This window comes from Callorhinus ursinus, unplaced genomic scaffold (genome assembly GCF_003265705.2).
Source record: "Callorhinus ursinus isolate GAN/ISIS: 27379988/994484 unplaced genomic scaffold, GSC_fseal_2.0 scaffold2, whole genome shotgun sequence".
Lineage (NCBI taxonomy): Eukaryota > Metazoa > Chordata > Mammalia > Carnivora > Otariidae > Callorhinus > Callorhinus ursinus.
The window spans coordinates 12,203,493-12,225,676 of NW_027397064.1; the positions used below are offsets into that span (position 1 = coordinate 12,203,493).

General features: G+C 40.7%; 1 protein-coding gene across 9 annotated transcripts in view; it reads left to right on the forward strand.

The window, feature by feature from the left end:
- Positions 1-21,948, forward strand: part of DOCK10 (dedicator of cytokinesis 10) — a 262,982-nt gene extending 241,034 nt beyond the window's left edge. For all 9 annotated transcript variants that reach the window (XM_073877933.1, XM_025890663.2, XM_073877920.1 and 6 more), the window contains 9 exons: positions 53-159; positions 1,887-2,009; positions 2,147-2,260; positions 10,494-10,640; positions 13,454-13,664; positions 14,858-15,048; positions 16,931-17,031; positions 17,184-17,322; positions 21,203-21,948. In XM_073877933.1, coding sequence (XP_073734034.1) covers positions 53-159; positions 1,887-2,009; positions 2,147-2,260; positions 10,494-10,640; positions 13,454-13,664; positions 14,858-15,048; positions 16,931-17,031; positions 17,184-17,322; positions 21,203-21,319 — 1,250 coding nt within the window. In that variant the 3' untranslated portion in view covers positions 21,320-21,948. The remainder of the gene's footprint in view (positions 1-52; positions 160-1,886; positions 2,010-2,146; positions 2,261-10,493; positions 10,641-13,453; positions 13,665-14,857; positions 15,049-16,930; positions 17,032-17,183; positions 17,323-21,202) is intronic.
- The last annotated feature ends 236 nt before the right edge of the window (positions 21,949-22,184 follow it).

Sequence of the window (22,184 nt, forward strand, 5' to 3'; positions counted from 1 at the left end):
AAACAGGATTTGGTTCAAATAATAATGTTTCATTTTGTTTGGTCCTCTCAAGGCATGTTCTCCATGGGCTGGCCAGCTTTTCTGAGCATTACACCAAATATTAAAGAAGAAGGAGCAATGAAAGAAGATTCAGGAATGCAAGACACACCATACAATGAGGTTAGATCTATATAATCTAGTGTACAGTAACTGAGTAAAAAGATGCATTGAACTGTTACATTAAGCTAAATATGGAGGAGAAAATCTTATTCAGAGATCAAATAAAATTACTGTAGAATAGGACTTAGGCTAAATGAAAGGCTAAAAAGCTGAGATTAATAGATCTCAAATTCCAGTGATAAAGCATAATTTTCAATGAATATTTAAACTAAACTTTGCTTCTCTCTATATATAATGTCTATATATATATATATAAATTACTTCCCAAATATATAATGTCAGCTCTTCTATAAGATATGAAATCATTAGTCCTTTGGTAAACATCATAAGGGATGCTGAAAATTTTGTGAGCTGGTCACAACTTTTTTTAATGCATTAGAAAGTTTGTTTGTAAATACACTTGAGCAGAAAGGCTCACTAGTTTCTGCAAAAAACCTTTTGATTTGCAAACCATGGTTATTTTTCATTAATCTAAAGGTTTCTAGTGGCAATTACATAGCAACAATTCTGATAAAGAAAACAGAGCTCCCTCATCAAGGAAATGAAATATTTCATAAGCTAATTGTTTAAATCTTAATGTTATGTAGATTGAAAAAAAAAGGGATACAGAAAGCAAATTTGGGGGCCAATTTTAATTAAATTTTATATATGATTTATATTAATTTACATATTTATTAATTTATTATGTTAACTATTTTAAATGTTTATGAATCTTTTCTTCAAAGACATTGTTGAAAAGATTCCAACAATATTATCCACTTTTTTTAGTGAGTATATAATTTGATTCAGCTGAATATTTATTAAACCACTAGTATACGTGAGGCATTGAGTTAAGGACGGAGGACAAAGATAAATAAGACATAATTCTGACTTTCAAAGAGTTTAGAATCTTGAGAAGGACACATTTTTTTCAGGGTGGAGAGTAGCCAGTCTAAGGCCCAACAAGTATAAATCTAGGCAATTAAAAGGAAACAACTTTTTAAGTGACAGTGGTTGGGATATAGATGGATGGGACATATATGAAAGCTTTCCAGACTTCTGCACTGGATCTTGCCATTGATGAGACTTGAAGGTTCTTAAAGGTGTAAACCACACACAGGTAAATGTGTGGAGGTATAAAAGTATTCTGAGAGTGGAGTGGTACAGGATGGGGTACCCAAAGTGCAAAGTCAGTGACAAGGGCTGGGGGCACTGAAAGGGAGGTTGGTGCCTAATCATGGAGCTCCTTCGGTGTCGTGCTAGAGAGTTTGGATGGCCATTCAGAGACACTGGAGTTCCTACAAAGGTTTAGGGCAGTGGAGAGCTCATGACCAGATTTACATTTTAGAAAGAAGGATTCCTGGAGAACAGCACATAAGATGGACCAGAAGGAAAACAGATTACTAGAAGACCACTATGGAGTCTGGAGGTGAAGGAGCAGAGGTTTGATCTAAAGCAGTGACCATAAAAATGGAAAGGACTAGACAGAGCTGAAGGCCTTTCATAGATTCAAATTAGCAAGTCTGAAGGACTAATTTGATGATGGAAAGAAAAGAATCCAAGAAGACACCACCATCCCTTCCAGGATGGGTGTAAATGCCAATAACAAAGACAGGGAACACAGAAACCTCACTATAAAGAAAATTGACAGTGTAACAGTTTTGAAAACAAGTTTTAGGGATGAACCACAATGAGTACACCATGTTTACACAGTCATGTAAAATCTCATTTGATTTGGGGGATTGCAGAATATCCTGGTGGAGCAGCTTTACATGTGTGTGGAGTTTCTTTGGAAGTCTGAGCGATACGAACTCATCGCCGATGTCAACAAACCCATCATTGCTGTCTTCGAGAAGCAGAGAGACTTCAAAGTACGTTTTCTGAGGCCAGAGCTTGGTCAAAACATCCTGCTTTAAATTGGTGAATTACTTATAATTTTCAAAAGGGGAAACTCCCTGTTTTCTGTGTCAGCATCACCTTCATGAAACCCTTTGATTTATGGTTTCAGAAATTATCAGATCTCTACTATGACATTCATCGATCATATCTAAAAGTTGCAGAGGTGGTCAACTCAGAGAAGCGGCTGTTTGGTCGCTACTATCGTGTAGCATTTTATGGGCAGGTAAGTTCCCCAGAAGCTATGTGGCCTCTACATTCTGTTAAACAATGAAACTGTCTTTCATTCTCTATGAGACATTAAACTCCATATGGCAAGGGATTAAGAGGATGTGGGTGTGTCTGGGTATATTTGAGAGTTTTTCTGGATGTGAGGGTCGTGTGTTTGTCCAGGGGAATGTAGTGAACTGGGGAGCAAAGGGGCAGAGAAATCTAGGGGTCTTAATACAAGTTGAGTTAAGTTAGTGACTTCTAACTTCTTGGAGAAAGAGCGTCTTCTTCCCAGTTAACCCCAAATATGTAATTATAGTTTCGGGTCATAGGTTAAGGTGAAATTAAATTGAACATGTTTTAAGAAATGAAATTCACAGCATTCTGGGAAATAAAGACTTCCTAGGGCCTCCACCATGTCAAAGCCCTTTGACTTTACAATCACGCATTTTCTTTCCCCCTCCTTCTAAACTACCACTGATTCTAGGCAGAATGCCATATGTTATATTTTCCCCCTGTGTTGTGAGTCAGTATAACTGTCAAGTTATCTTTCCCAGCTTCCCACCTTAGCAGTGAACCAGAATAATAATATTAGCAAGCCATAGCATTAGCTGGAAAATTAAGTGAACATATTCTATATTAATTATGAATGTCTCTGAGCAGTGCTTTAGGTGGAGCAAACCCAGGGACAATTATTACAGCAGCATACCTCGGACTCTGACTTGTGTGCATGAACATTTCATCCTTTTATTTTCATAGTTGGAATGCCCTCTCGTTTTCTCTCATTTCCCCTCTTTCCCTCCCCTCACATAAAGCAGTATTGCCAATAGCTTCTTTTCTCCTCGGAATGTTCGAAGGCGGCAGCTGAAGACGTCAAATCCAGCATGGTCATTCTAGATTATTTCCCGTTAAAGTCTTTTGAAAAACAGCTATTTTCCCCTAATCGCCAAAGGCAGCTTAAAAACTAACTTCCGAATTAGTAAAGATTAGCTGCTCTCTACCTGGAAAGAGAAGTGTCACCCATTAGCCACCTACCATAAACGATTTAATCCAACTGAGATTTTCCGACCTGCACAGCTGCACCAGGATTGCGGAGATAGCCAAAGCGAGTAGAGACAGTCTACAGATAGAGACTAAATGTAGACATGTGTGGGGTCCCAGGAAAAGAATCAGAACTATTTGAAGTGATAGTGTACGTTTTGGGGAGAAAGTGGGGGAATATTCAGGGGAGGAGGAGGAAGATAGGGAATGGTATCTTGAACGTCATGAAGAAAAGAAGCAATATTTGCCCTTGATGAAACATTAGCAGGAAAAACGGCAGAACCCCCCATTGGGAAGGGAATGTGGGCATTGAGGGATGGCAGGTGGAAAGACAGGGGTTTGGGGAAATGGCCACAGGCTAACGGAGCCCCAGAGAAGTGACACACAAGGTGGGTACTCGGCCAACCAAGATTCAAATCTACAATCCTTCAGGCAGTCCTCTCAATGAAAGAAGTAATAAGCTGCCATGAACAGCCCGGTCCTGAAAGTGAGATTGCCCACCTGATTTCTGCAGCTGGCCCCTCATATAGGGGCACTAAACAGGTAGAAACAAACCCTACTGCTTTCCTACCAGATTTTAATGTGGATGTTTACTCTTTTTCTTCTTTTGGTCTTGACGGTTCCAGGCTGTGGTAAGTTTTCTCTCTCTCTCCATTTGCATGCTCTAATAATCCTCACACTTCCCTCCATATGGTGTACTGAACCTTAACTTTTTGTGTACAAATCAGCATTTGGTACAAAGGTGAGATTATCCTGCTTCCCTTCATTTTGGAGTCATCCTGCATTTCTTGAACTAAATTGCATTTATTCCAGTTATCTGAATTACAAAAATGTATCATTTACTTTTCACGTATATCATCATTCTACACAAAGGTAAATGTGGTTTGAAAACCTACATAAACACACTTGTGCACACAGCCAGATAAATATGAGCACCACATATTTGCGGTAGGTGAAGAGTAGGCTTAGTATTAGAGATTATCTGCTCATTTCAGACCACTGGGAATTGCAGCTGATTAAGAAGGGCACAGTGGTCAGATTTTTAGAAGTTGGAGTAGTGGCCATTGAGGGACACCTTCCCAGGCTCCTGAAAGGACCTTGCTTCTTTCCACATAAGAATTGTGGAGAAACAGGGCTCTCTCTGGTGGCAAGCTCTGAGCTTTCTCAGCAGTGAGGGTCTTAATGCTCAACGCAAAAGATGACCAGTGGACTAAAGCATGACCCGTAGGACAGATTAAGTCTCCTAAAGCTGCAGAAAGAACTGATATAAGAAATGTTGGAAAACCAGCAAAGGCAGAAATAATGTCCCGGTGCCTAGAGCTCTGTGACACCAGAAGAATTTTCTTCCTTTTGTGAACCATGTGACAGTGCCTATATTCAGTCATTTTTTTATCTACAAAAATGATTCACCAGTAATTCAACATAATTATTGCTGATTAAGCTGGAAAGACAAATTCCTTCATTATCCACACATTATTTATCCATTCGGTTCTGCTCGTCTGACCACTACATACTTTTTTGTGATTCCTTAAGCACTCTCCATGTCCACACCAGGATTTTCTACCTTCATTTATAAAATGGGAGTCATGGGTCCCTAACTCACCTACTAAAAGAATACTTGAAAACCCTTATACTAAATAGACTGAGTGGGGGGCATGGGGGAAGAACTGGGAAGAGCTACTTTCAAATGACCTAACTTTGTTCTTTTTGCAGATTTCTCAATAATAACGTGTGCTGATTGTGCACTTGGCTTTTTTTTTTTTACATGCCGCCAGTATTCTCAATTGTCATTTATTAAAAATTCCAACCTAAGCTTAAAAGTGTTTTGTTAAATCTGCAGACCTGAGTACAAGCCTAGGCATGGTACTTTATAAGCTCAAACTCCAGCCGCCTTTGAACAAAAACTAACGGGGGTCAACTAAACTACGCAGCCATTTAGAGCCTCAGTCCTCAAATGAAATTCAAATACCTGTCCCAGAACACCAAATGGAAAGTGTGAACTATGGTATGCAACAGGAGCAGACAGTGCACATCACTTTACACTTGATGATAAAGAAATACCAACTAGATTTGAACATTTCCCTGAATGTGTGCAGAATGAAGGTTCCAAAGATCTAAGATAAAGTCTTAACTACTTGATTAGCATAATCCCCATAGTCAGAAATAATTTCTTTTACATGATGGTACTTTACGTCTTTGTAAAATTCATCTTTTAATATCCAAGTTGGAATGTCTCACAATCATATTGCAAAGATCATGGGAATATAATATGCAGTAGGCTCTTTGCTTCCACAAGGCCTTTGGGTAAATATTTTAGTGTCCCGTGTGCATAGTGCTTTCATTACATAGTATTGGCTAGAGTAGTTAATATTATGTCTGAATGAGCCAGAAAATAGAAAACAAGCTGGAAACTGTTCTTTCATGGCAGGAGCTTTAAAAATGCAAGTCTTGCATTGTGTGAATTTTCTAATGCGACACCTGGCATCATTGATTATAGAAATAACTTTACACAGAGCAGCCTATATACAGCACCCTCCAAAGTGTCCCTCAAGTATTCATTTCCAGAGTAATGAAACAACAGTAGTGATCAAACATCAGCTGTAATCAATGAAATACTTAGGCTCTGATATTTAGCATGTAAGGAAGCAAGTGAATGTCAATTGCATAACTTAAAACATCAGATGTTCTCGGAATGAATAAATGAAAGGCTGGAGGAAATTTTTTCCTGTTGACCAAAGGGTATAGAGTCCATGATTCTCAGTCATGCCTACATGGGTATAGATGTATCTCAGAATCTTGATAGAAAAGAGATTAAGAGGAAGAGGGAAGGTGCATGTGTAGTTTTAAAAAACCCCTTCTCCATTCTGGGTTGTGATACATCTTTCTGGCTCCCCACCTATATGAAAATCATTGATATAAAACACATATATTTTAATACATGTAATGAGTATACAAATTATGTGAAAGGTTTATATTTATATGAAAACGTTTCTCTGCATTCTTGTAGCTTCTCTTCTCTTAGTATTTAGCCCATTATTGACACTTTCTGACCTACATTTATACAAAAGGTTTCTCCTTGGATGCATTCCTTTGTTTGTAAATTTCGAATTACTTAAGTATAATGGCAGGGGCCCCTATATTTGACATCCCAATAATGATTCAGGGGCATTGCAAAAACTTGCAAAAACGTCTAAGAAGGAGTCAATGATTTTAGCTGTCAGTTTACTGAAGTGCATTTTTATCATCATCTATTGCCTTCCAGTTCCATAATCTGTGCGTGTTAACTCTACTGATTCAAAGTCCTTGTTTAACTAGAATATGTGCTAATTCCAAACGATGACTGATCAGAACATTTATCACATTGTACAGTGACATTTAGGAAATCAAACTAGCAAGGGAAATGCACATTTCCCATTGCTTTGAAATGCTGTCTACACATAACCTTGGGGCTAAAATAAAACAGAAACTGCCCCTGCATTTTCATCACCTGGGTCCCTAGTTATAAATCATTTATTTCATAGACAGAGCTGAAATTGAAAACTTAAGACAATGTCCTGTGGCTCAGTGGGCTATGCTTTGATAGTTTCCCTGGGTAAAAGGTAGGTGCATATTCCAAATATTTTCAGAGCTGCCATTGATCTGGCTCCAAAAGCTCTTACACGATCCCTGGAAGACAGCCAACTAAATTTTTAATTCTGCTACTCCAGCTCCTTCCTCCTTATTTTAGAAAATAGTCCCAACAGGTTGATATTTCCAGGCTACCTAGATAAATAATCACAATTTCTTTCTGACCAGTCACTTAGCAAAATACTGAAATCAACATCGGTAGACCTTTTATAATAAGGAAAATTGTAGTGTCTGTGGGAGAGGAGCTGAAGGTTTGTATTTTTAAGCACTCAGTTAAGCTGTTTCCCTGCACGTTAGTCAGAGCTCAAATGGCTCTAGTGACACAGAATGTTCTTCTTTATTATTGCTCTCCTCCTCGTCACAGCTAACACGCACCAAGGGCCCACTGTGTACCAGGCACTGTTCTTGGGGCCTCCCACTAGATTTCTGAGTCTGTACTATTTCCCATCCTCCAGATCAAGGAGCAGGAATGAAAGAAGGTCACGGCTCATGACCAAGGCCACGCGGTCATAATAATAACAAGAAAATCCTGCTTCCCACCTCTCCTTTTCTGCTAACCCTGGATTCAGAAATTTGTGAGAGGAAAAAATTCGCAGCAAAATGTCTCTTTGTGCTCGTTTTCACAGTGTGGTGAGAAAATCTTTTCCTGGAACTTGGAGACGTTTTTCTTATCGAAAAGGAAGTTGTAAATGTTGCTACGGCTCTTGCCCTGTGGGGGTTCTGGTTGATGCCTTCAGAAGCCGTGTCTCTCTCTCATGTGTCAGTCTGTCAATTTTAGCCACTAATTTCTGACCTTGAATCAGACAAATCTTCACAAAGACAGCAATGGAAAAATCATGGCAGGCAGGAAGTCCTGTGGGAACGGAGCCAGACCTCACTTACCCCAACCAAGTCTTGAGGAGTGACAGCAAGCTGTTTTTCATGCTCTCGACACTCCAAGTCACTTCTTTTTTTTCTTTTTTAATTAATTAATTTTATTTATTTTTCTTTTTTTTTTAATTTTATTATGTTATGTCAGTCACCATACAATACATCATTAGTTTTTGATGTAGTGATCCACGATCCATTGTTTTTGTATAACACCCAGTGCTCCATGCAGTACGTGCCCTCCTTAATACCCATCACCGGGCTAACCCATCCCCCCTCCCCCTCCCCTCTAGAAACCTGTTTGTCTCTCAGGGTCCATAGTCTCTCATGGTTCATGTCTCCCTCCAATCCGCCCCCCCATTTTTCCCTTCCTTCTCCTAGTGTCCTCCAGGCTATTCCTCATGTTCCACAAATAAGTGAAACCATATGATAATTGGCTTTCTCAGCTTGACTTATTTCACTGAGCATCATCTCCTCCAGTCCCATCCATGTTGATGCAAAAGTTGGGTGTTCATCCTTTCTGGTGGCTGAGTAATATTCCATTGTATATGTGGACCACATCTTCTTTATCCATTCATCTGTTGAAGGGCATCTCGGCTCTTTCCAGAGTTTGGCTATTGTGGACATTGCTGCTATGAACATTGGGGAGCATATGGCCCCTCTTTTCACTACATCTGTGTCTTTGGGGTAAATACCCAGAAGTGCAATTGCTGGGTCATAGGGTAGCTCTTTTTTTTAACTTTTTGAGGAACCTCCACACTGTTTTCCAAAGTGGCTGCACCAACCTGCATTCCCACCAACAGTGTAAGAGGGTCCCCCTTTCTCCACAACCTCTCCAACATTTGTTGTTTCTTTCCCTGTCCATTTTTGTCATTCTAACTGGTGTAAGGTGGTATCTCAATGTGGTTTTGATTTGAATTTCCCTGATGGCTAATGATGATGAACATTTTTTCACGTGTCTGTTAGCCATTTGTATGTCTTCTTCAGAGAAGTGTCTTTTCATATCTTCTGCCCACTTTTTGACTTGATTATTTGTTTTTTGGGTGTTGAGTTTGAGAAGTTCTTTATAGATCTTGGATATCAGCCCTTTATCTGTAGTGTCATTTGCAAATATCTTCTCCCATTCTGTGGGTTGCCTCTTCTTAAAGCAGTTTGGGGTCAGGGCACTCATATATTCAGCTGTGTTTGGTCTTGAACATTCTCAAAGAAATCGTTCAATAAAAAATCTTGATTAAAATCCGTGGAACCTTTTCCAGTTCTACCTGGTGTAAATATACCCTTTTAAGATGTATGCCCTCTGAGAACTATTCCATTCATCTGTGTATTCATTCGACAAATGTAGAGTGAAGTTCCTAAAGACCAGCACTGTGTTAAACACTGAATATGTGCTGTTGGAAAAAGACCCTTCTCTGCCTTTAAAAAGCCCAAAGTCGATTCGGAAAATGCACGAGGAAACATTACCTGCTTGACAAAGCCTGTGCTGCTGAATGTGCCTTGTTTGTCGTCTTCAGTTGCGCCCACTTAGGATACAAAGTACACGGCTCACAGTGGTCACACCTAGAGGAAAGTGTTTTGCAAGTATAAGGTCCCAGACAGATGTGCCTTTTGATCATTATTCTTAGATCACCTCACACGAGCCAACAAGATAGCATTAGAGCACTTTATGCATGTTTTTTTTACATGTAATGAATATTTTTTTTAGTCACAAGTGACAAAAACAAAAAAAGTATAGCTAAGATTCTTTCTGACCTCCAGAATCTTCACCTGGCCCTCGAAACTGTTTTCATGAGGTAAATTCTGCAGTCAGGAGAAAAGCGTATGCGCTTGGGTCCTTAACTCCCGACTTCATCTAGTATTCTGAGTTCACATGTATTCCACAGAAAAGATGCATCTGTGTCTCTTCAAAAAGAAGGAGTTATGAAGACTGCCTCACTGAGTTATCCTCAGATAATAGAATCCTACCTTCCCCTGGTTTCAAATCAGACAACTAAAATTAGTAGAGGCTAAAACCTGTTTGCTCCTGTGGCATAAAAACAATGGCATGGTTACTATTTTCAATCCCAATTCTAGCTTTGCAAAAATGTAAAAGATCTATTAGTAAAGTCAACTGAGTGATGAAATTGCATATGGTTGCATCGGGCCTCTGAAGACATATTACAGTTATTTTTAAAATAGCAGTATTTGGGAGTATACCATATGTCATTTCTGTGATGACAACGATCCAAAGTATGAAGCCTTTACATCTAACACAATGTGGGATGCATATCAACGCGTAGCTTTAGATACCTTTACATGACATGCAGAGTTTCCTATGCTAGTTTCAAAGACGTGCAGAAAACCTTATTTAAAAAGGCCAAAAATTATTCCAGGCTGTGTTCTACCCCAGGCTGCCACATGAGGGCATTCTTCTCCCAAAATATATGCAAGTAGGTCTTACCACTGATTTCTACAAACAGAGAAAATATGTGTAAGATTATCTCATAAGGATCTTTGGCCTGGTCGGGAGTGTTTCATTAATGACTGATTCTAACATGATATTTTGTTTTCTTTACTTGACATTTTCTCTGATTGTGAATTTTATAGGGTGCTAATCAATGGCTTGGATGACAAGGAAAGACTGGATGTATTGTTTAAGTAAAGAGTTTTTGTTTTGTTTGTGATTTGCAATTCAAGTTCACTGGTAAAGTTGGTGGTTCGTTATGTCTCTCCCATAGGGCTTTTTTGAAGAGGAGGAAGGTAAAGAGTATATTTATAAAGAGCCTAAGCTGACAGGCCTCTCTGAGATTTCCCAAAGACTGCTCAAGCTCTATGCAGATAAATTCGGAGCAGACAATGTGAAGATAATCCAGGATTCCAACAAGGTAAAGGAAAATCAGTATTCACGCAAATGTGAGAAATTGACTTAATTTTTTTTTTTATTTTTTAACTATATTTGTTAAAGTTTTCATTTTCTGCCTGACTGTGCAAAGTAAACCACCTCAACTATTTTGGATGTTTTGTTTGTTTGTTTATTGGCTGGTTGATGAGTGATTTTTTTTCTTTTGTCAATAACGTTATACATGTTTATTCGAGTAACTTTTAGGTAATCTTAGAAACAATTTACTGAATTCTCTACTTCTGCCATAGGTCATTTGCATTTGAGTAGCAATCTAAGGGTTACAGCTACTGGGCCCAATGTTGGAGTTGGAAGAAACAGCAAAACATATTTATTCAGTCATGGAGGCCTTCAGGAGTCATATCAATTTTGGAATTTGTCCTCTGTGACAGTGGCAGACTTGTATTAACCTGTGAACATTTATTTTACTTCCTCATGGCTCCATGAAGCGAGGACTTACATCCTCTGGTTAGATTACTGCAAATCTTCTAATATGCTTTCATTCATTTAGCCAAATTTTATCCAGTACCTACTGCATGCCAGGCCCAGAACTAGGAGCTAGAACACATAGAGTCTCTTCCTTTCATAGCTCATAGTTCACATGGGGTTAAGAAGAGAAGGGTAGGGCGCCTGGGTGGCTCAGTTGGTTGAGTGACTGCCTTCGGCTCAGGTCATGATCCTGGAGTCCCGGGATCGAGTCTCGCGTCGGGCTCCCTGCTCAGCGGGGAGTCTGCTTCTCCCTCTGACCCTCTTCCTTCTCGTGCTCTCTATCTCTCATTCTCTCTCTCAAATAAATAAATAAAATCTTTAAAAAAAAAAAAAAGAAGAGAAGGGTACAGGACACCTGGGTGGTTCAGTCAGTTAAGCGTCTGCCTTGGTCTCAGGTCATGATCTCCGCGTGGGCCCCCTGCTCAGTGGGGAGCCTGCTTCTCCCTCTTCCTCTGGCCCCCCCCACTCATGTTCTCTCTTGCTCACTCTGCTCTATCTCTCAAATAAATAAATAGAAGAAGAGAAGGTACATGCAAACAGTTAATTAAATAGAGTCCAGTGAAGTACCACAGGAGGCACGGTCCAAGTCACACGGAGAAAGCTCAGGGCTCCCTGAACAGCTCATTCCTGGCTGGGCAATGCTCCACAGAGAATGTTTGCTCTGGGAATTGCAGAGTGAGAAGGTGTTTGCTGGAAGCAAAGGGCGTTCTGAGAAGCTCAGCACAGGCAATGCCAAGGAGGAATGAAAGGGGGAGGTGTGTTCAGAGCGTGGCAGATCTTAGAAACACAGGTTGGATAGAAGAGGGTGGCAGAGCGAGGGAGCCAGAAAAGCTGATTTGTGCCCAAGTGTATAGGCTGCTCCTGGGCCACAAAAGAAAAGGTCTTTTTCCCCTGTCCTCTTTTACGTAATTCGTATTTGGAGGGGTCGGCCCGAGACTGCTGGACCTGGGCAGAAGTTGTGACAATGTGCTCATCATTCTCCCCCTTAGCTGGAAAGGTACAATCCCCTTCCCCGTGAAGGTGGACAGAACTGGAACCACACTCACGGTGGCTCTCCTAAATAGGAAGCACAGACAGAGTTCCTAGTGGGATGAGAAAAATGTTGAATTTGGTGTCAGACCACTGGAGTCTTCATTCCACCAGAATACCACCTATCAGCTGATGATCCCTCTTGGAGAAACTGGGTGGCCACTCTGAATCTCCTTTCTTTTTGTTTTTTTTTTTTTTAAATCTGTAAAGTGGTTACAATTATCTTACAATGTATTTATCTACAATTTATCTACAGTGCATCTATCTATAATCATCCTACAGTATAATTTTTAGGAGCATTACAAAGAAGTTCTCAAGTTTCCTCAAATCTCTGGAATCAGATAAGCAGTGAGCGGGTAAACAGACGGAGAAAGCTGGAGGAAGTTGGAAAATTCTTCCAGAAATCATTAGAAAAGAGGCTGAGACTCATCTCTTCCACCCTTGAGAAACAGCAAGAGCCATTCCCTGGCTGTTCTTGGGGACCCCAACCTGCCTTCCTTGCTGTTTGAGAAGCCTATTCACCAAAGCAGAGTTAGTAAAGAAACTATCTAGGACGATTTATTGCAAATAAAAGAATTAGAGAAACAGAACATAAAAATATTGGCACTCATTAGATAGGCAAACCAGTTAATCCCCTAAACAGACAAAGAACCTCCTTCCCCATTACAAACCCAGAGCCCATGGCCCCAGCCCAAGGCTGAATTGTAGAGGGACCAAGAGAGATATTTTTACTCTCGAGAAGCTTGTATTCTAGACAAAGGTAGTGGGCATTCATTCCAGAAAAGAAAGAAGATCAAAGATTAAATGATATGCCCCAGGGGCGCCTGGGTGGCTCATTGTTAAGCATCTGCCTTCCTCTCAGGTCATGGGGCTCGAGCCCCATATCGGGCTCCCTGCTCCGCGGGAAGCCTGCTTCTCCCTCTCTCACTCCCCGTTTGTGTTCCCTCTCTCGGTGTGTCTCTCTCTGTCAAATAAATAAATAAAATCTTTTAAGAAAATAAATGATATGCCCTAGCCAGGTACTTAGGTTTCGAAGAACCTCAGCTCCTTGGAGGGCTGGTTCCAATCCTACCTCTGCCGCCATCTTAACCATGATCCAGCCAAGTTCCCCTTCCTGTCACTTCAGTTCACCCAGCTCTGAAATGATCCGATCGCATATCTTTCCCCAAGGGAACAGGGACAGGCCCCTCGGGATGCCAGCTGGGGGAACGCAGAGCTTCCTGCTTGCTTCCAGGAGTACCTGGGGCTCACCACTCCTTCTGACATTATGTGTTAACCCAGGTAAACCCCAAGGACTTGGACCCCAAATATGCCTACATCCAGGTGACCTATGTCACGCCGTTCTTTGAGGAAAAGGAAATTGAGGACCGGAAGACGGATTTTGAAATGCACCACAACATCAACCGCTTCGTCTTCGAGACGCCCTTCACACTGTCGGGCAAGAAGCACGGCGGGGTGGAGGAGCAGTGCAAGCGGCGCACGGTCCTGACCAGTAAGTGCCGGCCGCCATGCACATCCCTCTCTTCCGGGAGCTTAGTGGCTCTCGCGGGGTTTCAGGATGGCCGACAAGTAGCCAGGAGGGGCTTAGAAATGTTTGCTGGGAAGGGCCGCTTTCCCCTCCCTTGGGAAGTTGACGAGAAGAGACATTCTCAGTAGAGTTAGTTGATGCACTTCTTCCCTTTAGACGTTCCGACCATCAAGGTCTGGTGTCCGCGTCCTGGGAACTTCCTGCTGCTCTCTCCCTGAGCCTGCTCCCAGTTACTTCAGGGTTAGCAGCTCGCAGAAGTGTGTGCTTTGGGGCCAGCTTCTAAACCACGCTGGAATTCAGGCTCCTCGTGTGTAAACTGAAGGCAGGGGGATGACCTCCCACGTCCCTTCCAGTACCATCTAGATCTGCTCTATGAGGTAGTCATCCTTTCCCGCATTCAGCGAACATGCCATGAGGGCCTGCGAGGTGCTGGGCACTCTTCTGGGAATTTAAATAAATGAACCACGAGTCTTGCCCTCAAGGTGGTCATGGTCTGGTAGGAGAAAGCCAAGTAAAGCAAGAAATCCAGGTGAGCATAGCATGAGAAAGAAAATGGGAAGGCACCGGAAATCGGCCTGAGGTGCGGGGATGGGGCTCCTAAAGCAGACCAAAGAGAAAGATGAGCAAAGGTGTTCTGGATGAATCTTGAGAGATGAGCAGTCCTGGATTGCACCATAGATACAAGAATAGCAGTGACCCAAATCATGAAACATTCACCTTCGGTAAACTCTTCCAGAACTTTTATCATCAAAAAATTAGAACAAAGCTATTATATTATAAGCTATTGAGTATACATTTAAGCATTCTTTAGTGTGGTTTAGTATAGTTTTTGTTTGAATTGTAAGTGGGGGGGGGAGCTATAATCCTTCCAGTGTTTCGAGACTCAAAAGGCCTTAACCCAGCCCAGAGATGAGGATTTGTTGGCTAGCTGAATGTAGAAAAGCAAGCCAGGCAACAGTAGCTGGGCCCAAAGCTAAGAGATGTGAGACACCATGATACACTGGAGGAAAAATAACTCACATATACAGAAAGAAACCATGCAGGGTGGAAGGTGCTGTGTGCAAAAAAAAAAAAATAGAAGATCGTCTGGACCTTCAGGGGCACCCCAGACTCACTAACCCTCAACCTTTACCTTTTCTTGCATTGTTTTTGCACAGCGAGTCACTTGTTCCCATATGTGAAGAAGAGAATACAAGTCATAAGCCAGTCGAGCACAGAACTGAATCCTATCGAAGTGGCGATTGATGAGATGTCCAAGAAAGTTTCTGAGCTTAACCAGCTTTGCACGATGGATGAGGTGGACATGATTAGACTGCAGCTCAAAGTCCAAGGAAGTGTCAGCGTGAAGGTAGGCACATTCAGAGTGGAGACCCACTTGGTATAAAGTGGAACCTGGTATAAAAAGCCCTAGAAATTTTTTACAAAGGGGATAAGAGACACTGTTCTTTGTGTGCTACCATCCAACTACTTTATCTGAGTCTTTAAAATCTTGTTTCGCTGTAAATACACATGGATGGTGCCAAACACCAGGAGATAAACCTTTTTTTTTTTTTAGCCGAAATAAAATTTCTTCATCCTCAATCCTCCTTTCCCAACTTCTCTGGATAAACTACGTTCTATATTCTAAAATCTAACCAATGAATTAATTAATGAATAATAAATGTGGCTCTCCCATAAATATCTGTCAGTAAGAGCCTTAGGAAAGTGTTTCAAAACAAAATTTTTTAAAAATGTGTATTAGTTCATAAGATGTGTGTTGGTATTTATCTATCAGAGGCCCGAGAAGAAGCAGATGGCCTGCTCGCAGTGGGTGATTAAAGAAAATATGACAAACAGACTATTTGCAAAAGCATAAGAAGTATTTAGGAAAACCAACAAGGTGGGCGCAGGCGCTAGCAAGAATGTTACCCCCTGAACACTGAGGGGAGAGAAGAGTGAATGGAAGCAGAGAGAGAGCTGGGAGAGCCAGCTGGTGAGACAGACAGGTGTGCCTCTGCTAGATAGAGGACCACAAGGAGGAAACCCTGGGGCCAAAAAGACCCTGACCAGCTGGGACTAGGGAGAGACAGGTGAGGTGCTCACCTTGGGCACAGAATTTAAGTGGGCATCAAAAGACTCAGTACCCAAGATAAAATAATATTAATGCAGTATTTTTTTAAATAAAAAAATAATGCCAAAAATTTATAATGAACCAAGTGTTCACATTTTAAATAAAGGCAGGCCAGTAACCATGCCATGTGGAACTACATTGGAGCCCAGGGCAAAAGGAAAAATCAGTAATGCTGATCCTGATATTGACCTGCTACCTACCTCTCGTTTTTTCCCCATGACTGACTCAAAATAGTAATAGTAATAAATCTTTTAAAGTCAGAAGGCAAAAGAACCATTGCTATACTCCAGACAAAACCGCTTCATTCAGCACATAGCTGTGTCGAGGAAAGTGGATTCTGGATCTGGAGAAGCAGAGGAGAGTATCCATAACGTTTACTCATCCTACCATGCGGGCAATCCCTGGCCCGCAAGGGCATGTGAAGACAGCTCCAATACAGTATTAGCTTCCTTCTGGGACCTTATTCCTTCCAAGCCCCACAGTCACAGTAAAAGGCTATAAACACTAAAGAATATGGACTTCTTCATGAGTGTGAGCCTACTCCTGTGTGTGCGCGTGAACGGGACCTGGCATTGTGCATTCATTCAGCAAATCTGATAAATTCATCCTCCGGCCAGAATCTAGGCCGGACTGCCAAGTGCAATACAGCCAAACAGTGTTTCCTGGGGCGGCGCATACACCATCACCACCGTGGAATATCTCTTACTAATAGATCAGTGTTTACTGTCAGGTGAATAGAAAAAAAAAAAGTAGCACATCAAACAGTTGATTTCACAGATGTTAAAATAAAATGTATTTCAGTAAATAAAAATGAGTCTAGTTTTCAAAGATGGTGCAAAAATAACGGGGCAAGCCAAGCGCAGATATGACAAAAATGTGAAACTGTGGGCAAGTGACAGTTTGCGAAGGGTGACCGTGGAGTACAGCACCCAGATGCGTCCTTCCGGAGCTTACTGACTGAGTTGGGGGACAGCAGATAAGACAGCACATCAGTAGATCACCAGGCTCTGTGAGAGAATTTGGGTGCTGTGGGATTGGTGCTACTCCTTCCCGCGGTGGAGAAGGTGCCATCCAAGGAAGAGATGGCATCCTGCTCAGCCAATTCTCTTCTCCCCAATAGGTTAATGCTGGGCCAATGGCCTACGCACGAGCTTTTCTTGAAGAAACCAATGCGAAGAGGTACCCCGACAACCAAGTAAAACTTTTGAAGGAAATCTTCAGGTAGGTTTTTCTGTGTTGGAATGTTCTGGAGCTCCTTCAGGCAGGAGCCGCCTGAGCTCACCTCCTCCAGGGAGCAGACTCTCTCCACAGCCTGATTTGGAGCCACCCCTTTCTACGGCTGATTGGTAATTTGCTTTTTGCTGTCACTAAAGGCAGTTTGCAGATGCGTGTGGGCAGGCCCTTGATGTGAACGAGCGGCTCATCAAGGAGGATCAGCTGGAGTACCAGGAAGAACTGAGGTCCCATTATAAGGACATGCTCAGTGAACTCTCTACAATCATGAATGAGCAGGTAAGACTTGGCTTGAGGTGGCCCAAGCTGCCAGTTCATAGAAACTGTTCATTCTATCCCCAGTGCCAGAAGTACTGTAAATGTCTCTTTTCTTACATGAACACCATGAGCACGGAGTTGCTCATTTCTCCATGTACAACACCCTTTGCCTCTCAAAGCAGAGATCAGGTTGGGGAAAAAAATCTATAGAAAAAAAGATGAGGATCCAGGTAATTTCCGAAGTTTTCAGGTATGTTTATCCAAACCATATGCGCAGTTGGTTTTCTAGAATGGATGGAACCTTTTAGACACCAAGGAACACTGGGTAACATTCCACTAGGTTTGCTGCCACTCCTTGTCACCCCTGATGTAGGACCTCACAATGCCCTGGCTGTGAGGTGCAGCTCCACAGTCTGCCACCAGGGGTCTCTTTACCATACTCAGGAAGAACACCAGCTCTAGGGGTCACAGCTTTACATCTACCGAGCCTGGGGAATTCCTGAAGATGTGCAGAATTGGGTAAAACTTAATCCTCTACCCCACCAGCAGATCATCCATGCATCCAGCATGTTCCATAAGGCTGTGCACAAAATCTGGATATTCATTAATCACAGTACTTTTTGAGTTGCTGAGAATCAAGTGGTCGAAAGCCAAGGGCCATTCTTTGGCTTCCCAGCATCCATCACCTCTCGCACTCGACCTGGACATCTTACTACCCATGGTCTCCTCCAGGAGTAAGATGTGCTCTTTACAGAATAACTGAGCAGAAAAATTTGAAAAATCTAACAGTGCCTCATGGATAGTAGCCACTCATTAAAAATTAGTAGCCCTTCATTTCTTTAAATGGCCTAGCACTATCAATACTATCCACAAAGCATGAAATGTATCCCATGCATGTTTTCTTCCAAGTGCATTTCTCATTGTTTCTCTTTTCTTCTTTTCCATCTCCTTTTACCCACATTTTAAACTCTCCAAAGTAGCTAGAGGAAGAAATTGGTTAATTGATTTATGTTGGAGATCATTAATCTCCCTGGATAGGGTTCCTCAATGAGGGATTGTTATTAGTGGTTTGGGATCATGAAGGGGTGATGGGAATTAAAAACTCAAGAGAGATGTCTCGATTGCATGGGGGTAATCATACATGTGAGAGTGAAACAAAAAGAACAAGCAATGGATTTTAAGGTTGGAAAAGGTGGTGAAGAAATGCTTGTTTCCAACTGTAAATTGCATCTGACCTTGAAACTTCGGGCAAAAAATGCTTTTCTCTTTTTTTCCTGGCAGCTCTGTCACGGTCCATGTCTGTACAGCTTCTGTTCCTCTGTGTCTAGTATTTCCCTCAGTACTATAAGCAAAAGTGGTATGTTTTTCTTTCCTTATGTCTACACTGTCCTTTGTGGCCTTTTGGTCTGCCTCTCTCTTCCTACTTGTTCATATTCCCCCAGACACCTCCATAGTGGGGCTAGTGTTCTCTGAGTGTTTATTTAATTACAACAACTTTATTTCCATTCAAGATAGGCTGATATGGAAAAAAAAAAAAGCCTGCTGATTAAAGTTAAAAGCTTACCTTTTATTTTTTTTAAGTAGGCTCTATGCCCAACATGGGGCTTTAACTCACAGTCTTGTAATTGAGAGTTGCATGATCTACCAACTGAGCCAAGCAGGCATCCCAACAACTTAGCTTTTAAAAAGAAAATTCATACTCTACCAATCTGTAAAATGTATTTGAGGTCAGCTGTATCCAAAACAAAGATTCAGTGTACCTCAAATTGCAACAACAACAACAAAAAACAACAACAACCACCAATTATTTCACACAAAGATAAGAACCAGCTGATTAGGAGGAGAGAAAACTAATTATTTTCCAGGAAACCTTTACTAAAAAAAGCAAAGTTTGACTTTATGCTTCCTGGCAACTGATACAAAGAAAAGAAACGGATGGATTGCACAGATCTTATTATTCAGTAAAAAACAGATCTGTTGGCAGGAAAGATAAACTTTCTCCTAGTCCTGAGGATCTGTCACATCAGTATTTATATATGGGACAATGACAACAACATACATGATACCTTCAAAAAAAGTTTTCCTTAAAAATGATTTACTCTATTACATGAGCATTCCACGTTTCTACCTTAGATTAAAATTAGGACAAAGTATTAACTACTAGCTCTGCAAAAGAGATTCCAGAGGAGAAACTAGTTAATAATCATCAGTCATAAGTGTAAGTTTGTCTATAGCAAAACTATAAGATATCTAGAGTGAAATTAGCTATTTTCTTGACAACCGTTGATAAGTGTTGTTCGTTGGTTGTAATGAACAATTTCCTGAAATCAGAAAGAGCTAGCCAATGATTGAGATCTGTAAAGTCCCTAGTATTTTTAAAAATGGGTGTTGTCTCAGTTCAGTTTTACAACAACAACAAAAAATTGTTTGCTTCTTTTCTCAATTTTATTAAGAAAAGGAATCTGGTCATAATGATTGGGTTCCTCTAGTGGAGGGAAAGGTAGTCAAATTTTAGCACAATCTTGTGATGCGTGAATACATTCACATACCTTTATATTCATGACATGTTCTGGCAAAAAATTACATATATACTTACAGTGAAGAGAGAAATTCTACTTGTAAAAATAGAAATAGCATTAGAATAGATAGAAATTTTTTAAAAATAGGAATAGAATTAATTATGAAATTTGCTCCAAGAGTGTCCAGAAAAGTCATAGCTAAGAGGGTTTCCTGAAGCCACCTGCTTAGTGAAAGAAACTTCAGTATACGGAAGAGATGGGGTAGGATAAAATGGATGCTAGTGTGTAAAATGGAGATATTGGGAGGAAGCAGTTAGGGTGGCTAAAGTGACAGGCAAACAACTACCTTATATTATAGGCAGCCAGAATACCACACTAGTTTATATGTAGCCAAAAAACATAAAAGCCTCCTTCGATGGAGGCCAAAATGGTGATACATGTAAGTAACTGGATGAAACATAAATACAAGACGCTCACTTGGAGTCTGTTTCAGCACTGACACTGATAGTACGGCAAAATCAATGGCAGTAACGAATCTTAAATATAAAATACAGAGAAAGGATTGGATCCACACTGTTATGGTGCCACGCAGGCAAGATGCAAAGGCATATCACTCTGGGAGTTTCAGATATTCTGCAGACACATTATTTCCCAAATTATTTAAGCAGAACTTGTGGCATTGATCGTAAGGAGAATTTATTGGCAGTCTAGGATACCCATATGCTTCGTGCTCTGTGCAAAGAGAGCTGTTAATCTGTCTTGGAGGAGGGTTAAAGCTAAACCATAGCAATATGTCAAGTAAGCAGGAAAATCTTCATAACCAGAAATTTGAAATATTCATTAAGTCTCTTCTTTACAGAGATACACTTTAGAGATGCCTGGGGTTTCTACTGTTATCATATTTACATACCATTATTTGCACCTATATGGCAGGAAGGTATTATTTAGACATGTTAATATTATTTTCAAAGTAAAATCAGGTCAAGGTGTATTTTTTCTTATATTTCCATTAATGCAGACACTTAAATGAGCCTTCAGGTGTTTCCCCTTTTGGGTATTTTGACAGTATAAACTGCAAACTTTTAGAATAAAATGAAATTCTGGAATTACTCAGCTACAATCATAAAGTCATTATTTATAAATTTATATCTGAGAGTCGAAGAGTATTTCAGAGCTATTTTAAATCTTGCCAAAATACTTCTGACCTGGGCTTGGAAAAAAATTCCAGAACTACTCTGATAAGCTCAATTTCAACAACTCACAATGTCCCTGTGGGGAAGAAAGAAAGCACTGCTCTGGGTTTTAATTTTGTGCTTGGCAATATTAACATGAACCTCTGTATTTTCATTTTGTTTTATCGTGTTGCGTTTCATCCTGTGAAGATTACGTACAGGGACGACCCGTCAAAGCGCGGAGCGGAGCGAACCTGCCCTCCAGTCATTAGCAGGGCGGCTCCGGCGCTGCCCACCGTCTCCATCTCAGCCAGTGAGGAAGTTTGAGGGGAGGTCTGCTGCATCAGACACACCTCGAAGGGAACCTTCTGAATTTGCCGCTCAACTCGGGGAAGAGAAAGATTTAATTTATTTGAAGTTTTTATAGTGTTAATAATTTTTTACCTCGCTAGCTTGAGAATTTTGCCAGCCTCCGGTTTTGCACATTTCTTATGATTTTTTTTTTTCTTGAGCAACGTTGATGAAGCCAAGCTGAATATTTGCCATGAAACTCCGATGAATGTGTAGCTCAAAAGCAAACCCTAAGTTTGCTGTCAGTTACAATATGTTCAATACCAAGTCCTAGTACACATATTTTAAAGGTCAAAGTGAATGTTTTTGTAACATTTAAGCACATTTCAAATGTAAATAGAAGATTGTAAAATATATGGTTTTTACCAAATTTAAAAGAATCTTTTTAGTTAATACTTATGACAGTGCTAAAATTGTATGAATAACATTTCAGATACCATTATATTAAAATATTTGTGTATGTGTACAAAAGTGTTGATAAATACTAATCTTTAAAGTTTGTGGAGTTTCTTTATTTGTAATATATGTGCTCTGAAAAGCAATGGGATGTGAAATTATGTAAGTATTTTGTTGTTAATAGAAATAAAAGATACAGTTACTTTGCATTTGGTTCCCTCTTGAAGAGTGGTTGAGTTGCTACTAAAAGTGGTTCATCGGACTGGACATCTGCTGAAAGCAATCCTACACTCACTACGTATAGTGCCTCTTCAGGAGGAAAAGGACTCTCTCGGCTGGGCAGTTCCTCCAAAGATCAACTAGACAGGCCAGAGTTTTCCAAATCTGCATTAGTAGAATGACTGGGGAAGACAAAATGAATCAGAATCTTGAGGGTTGTGTATTT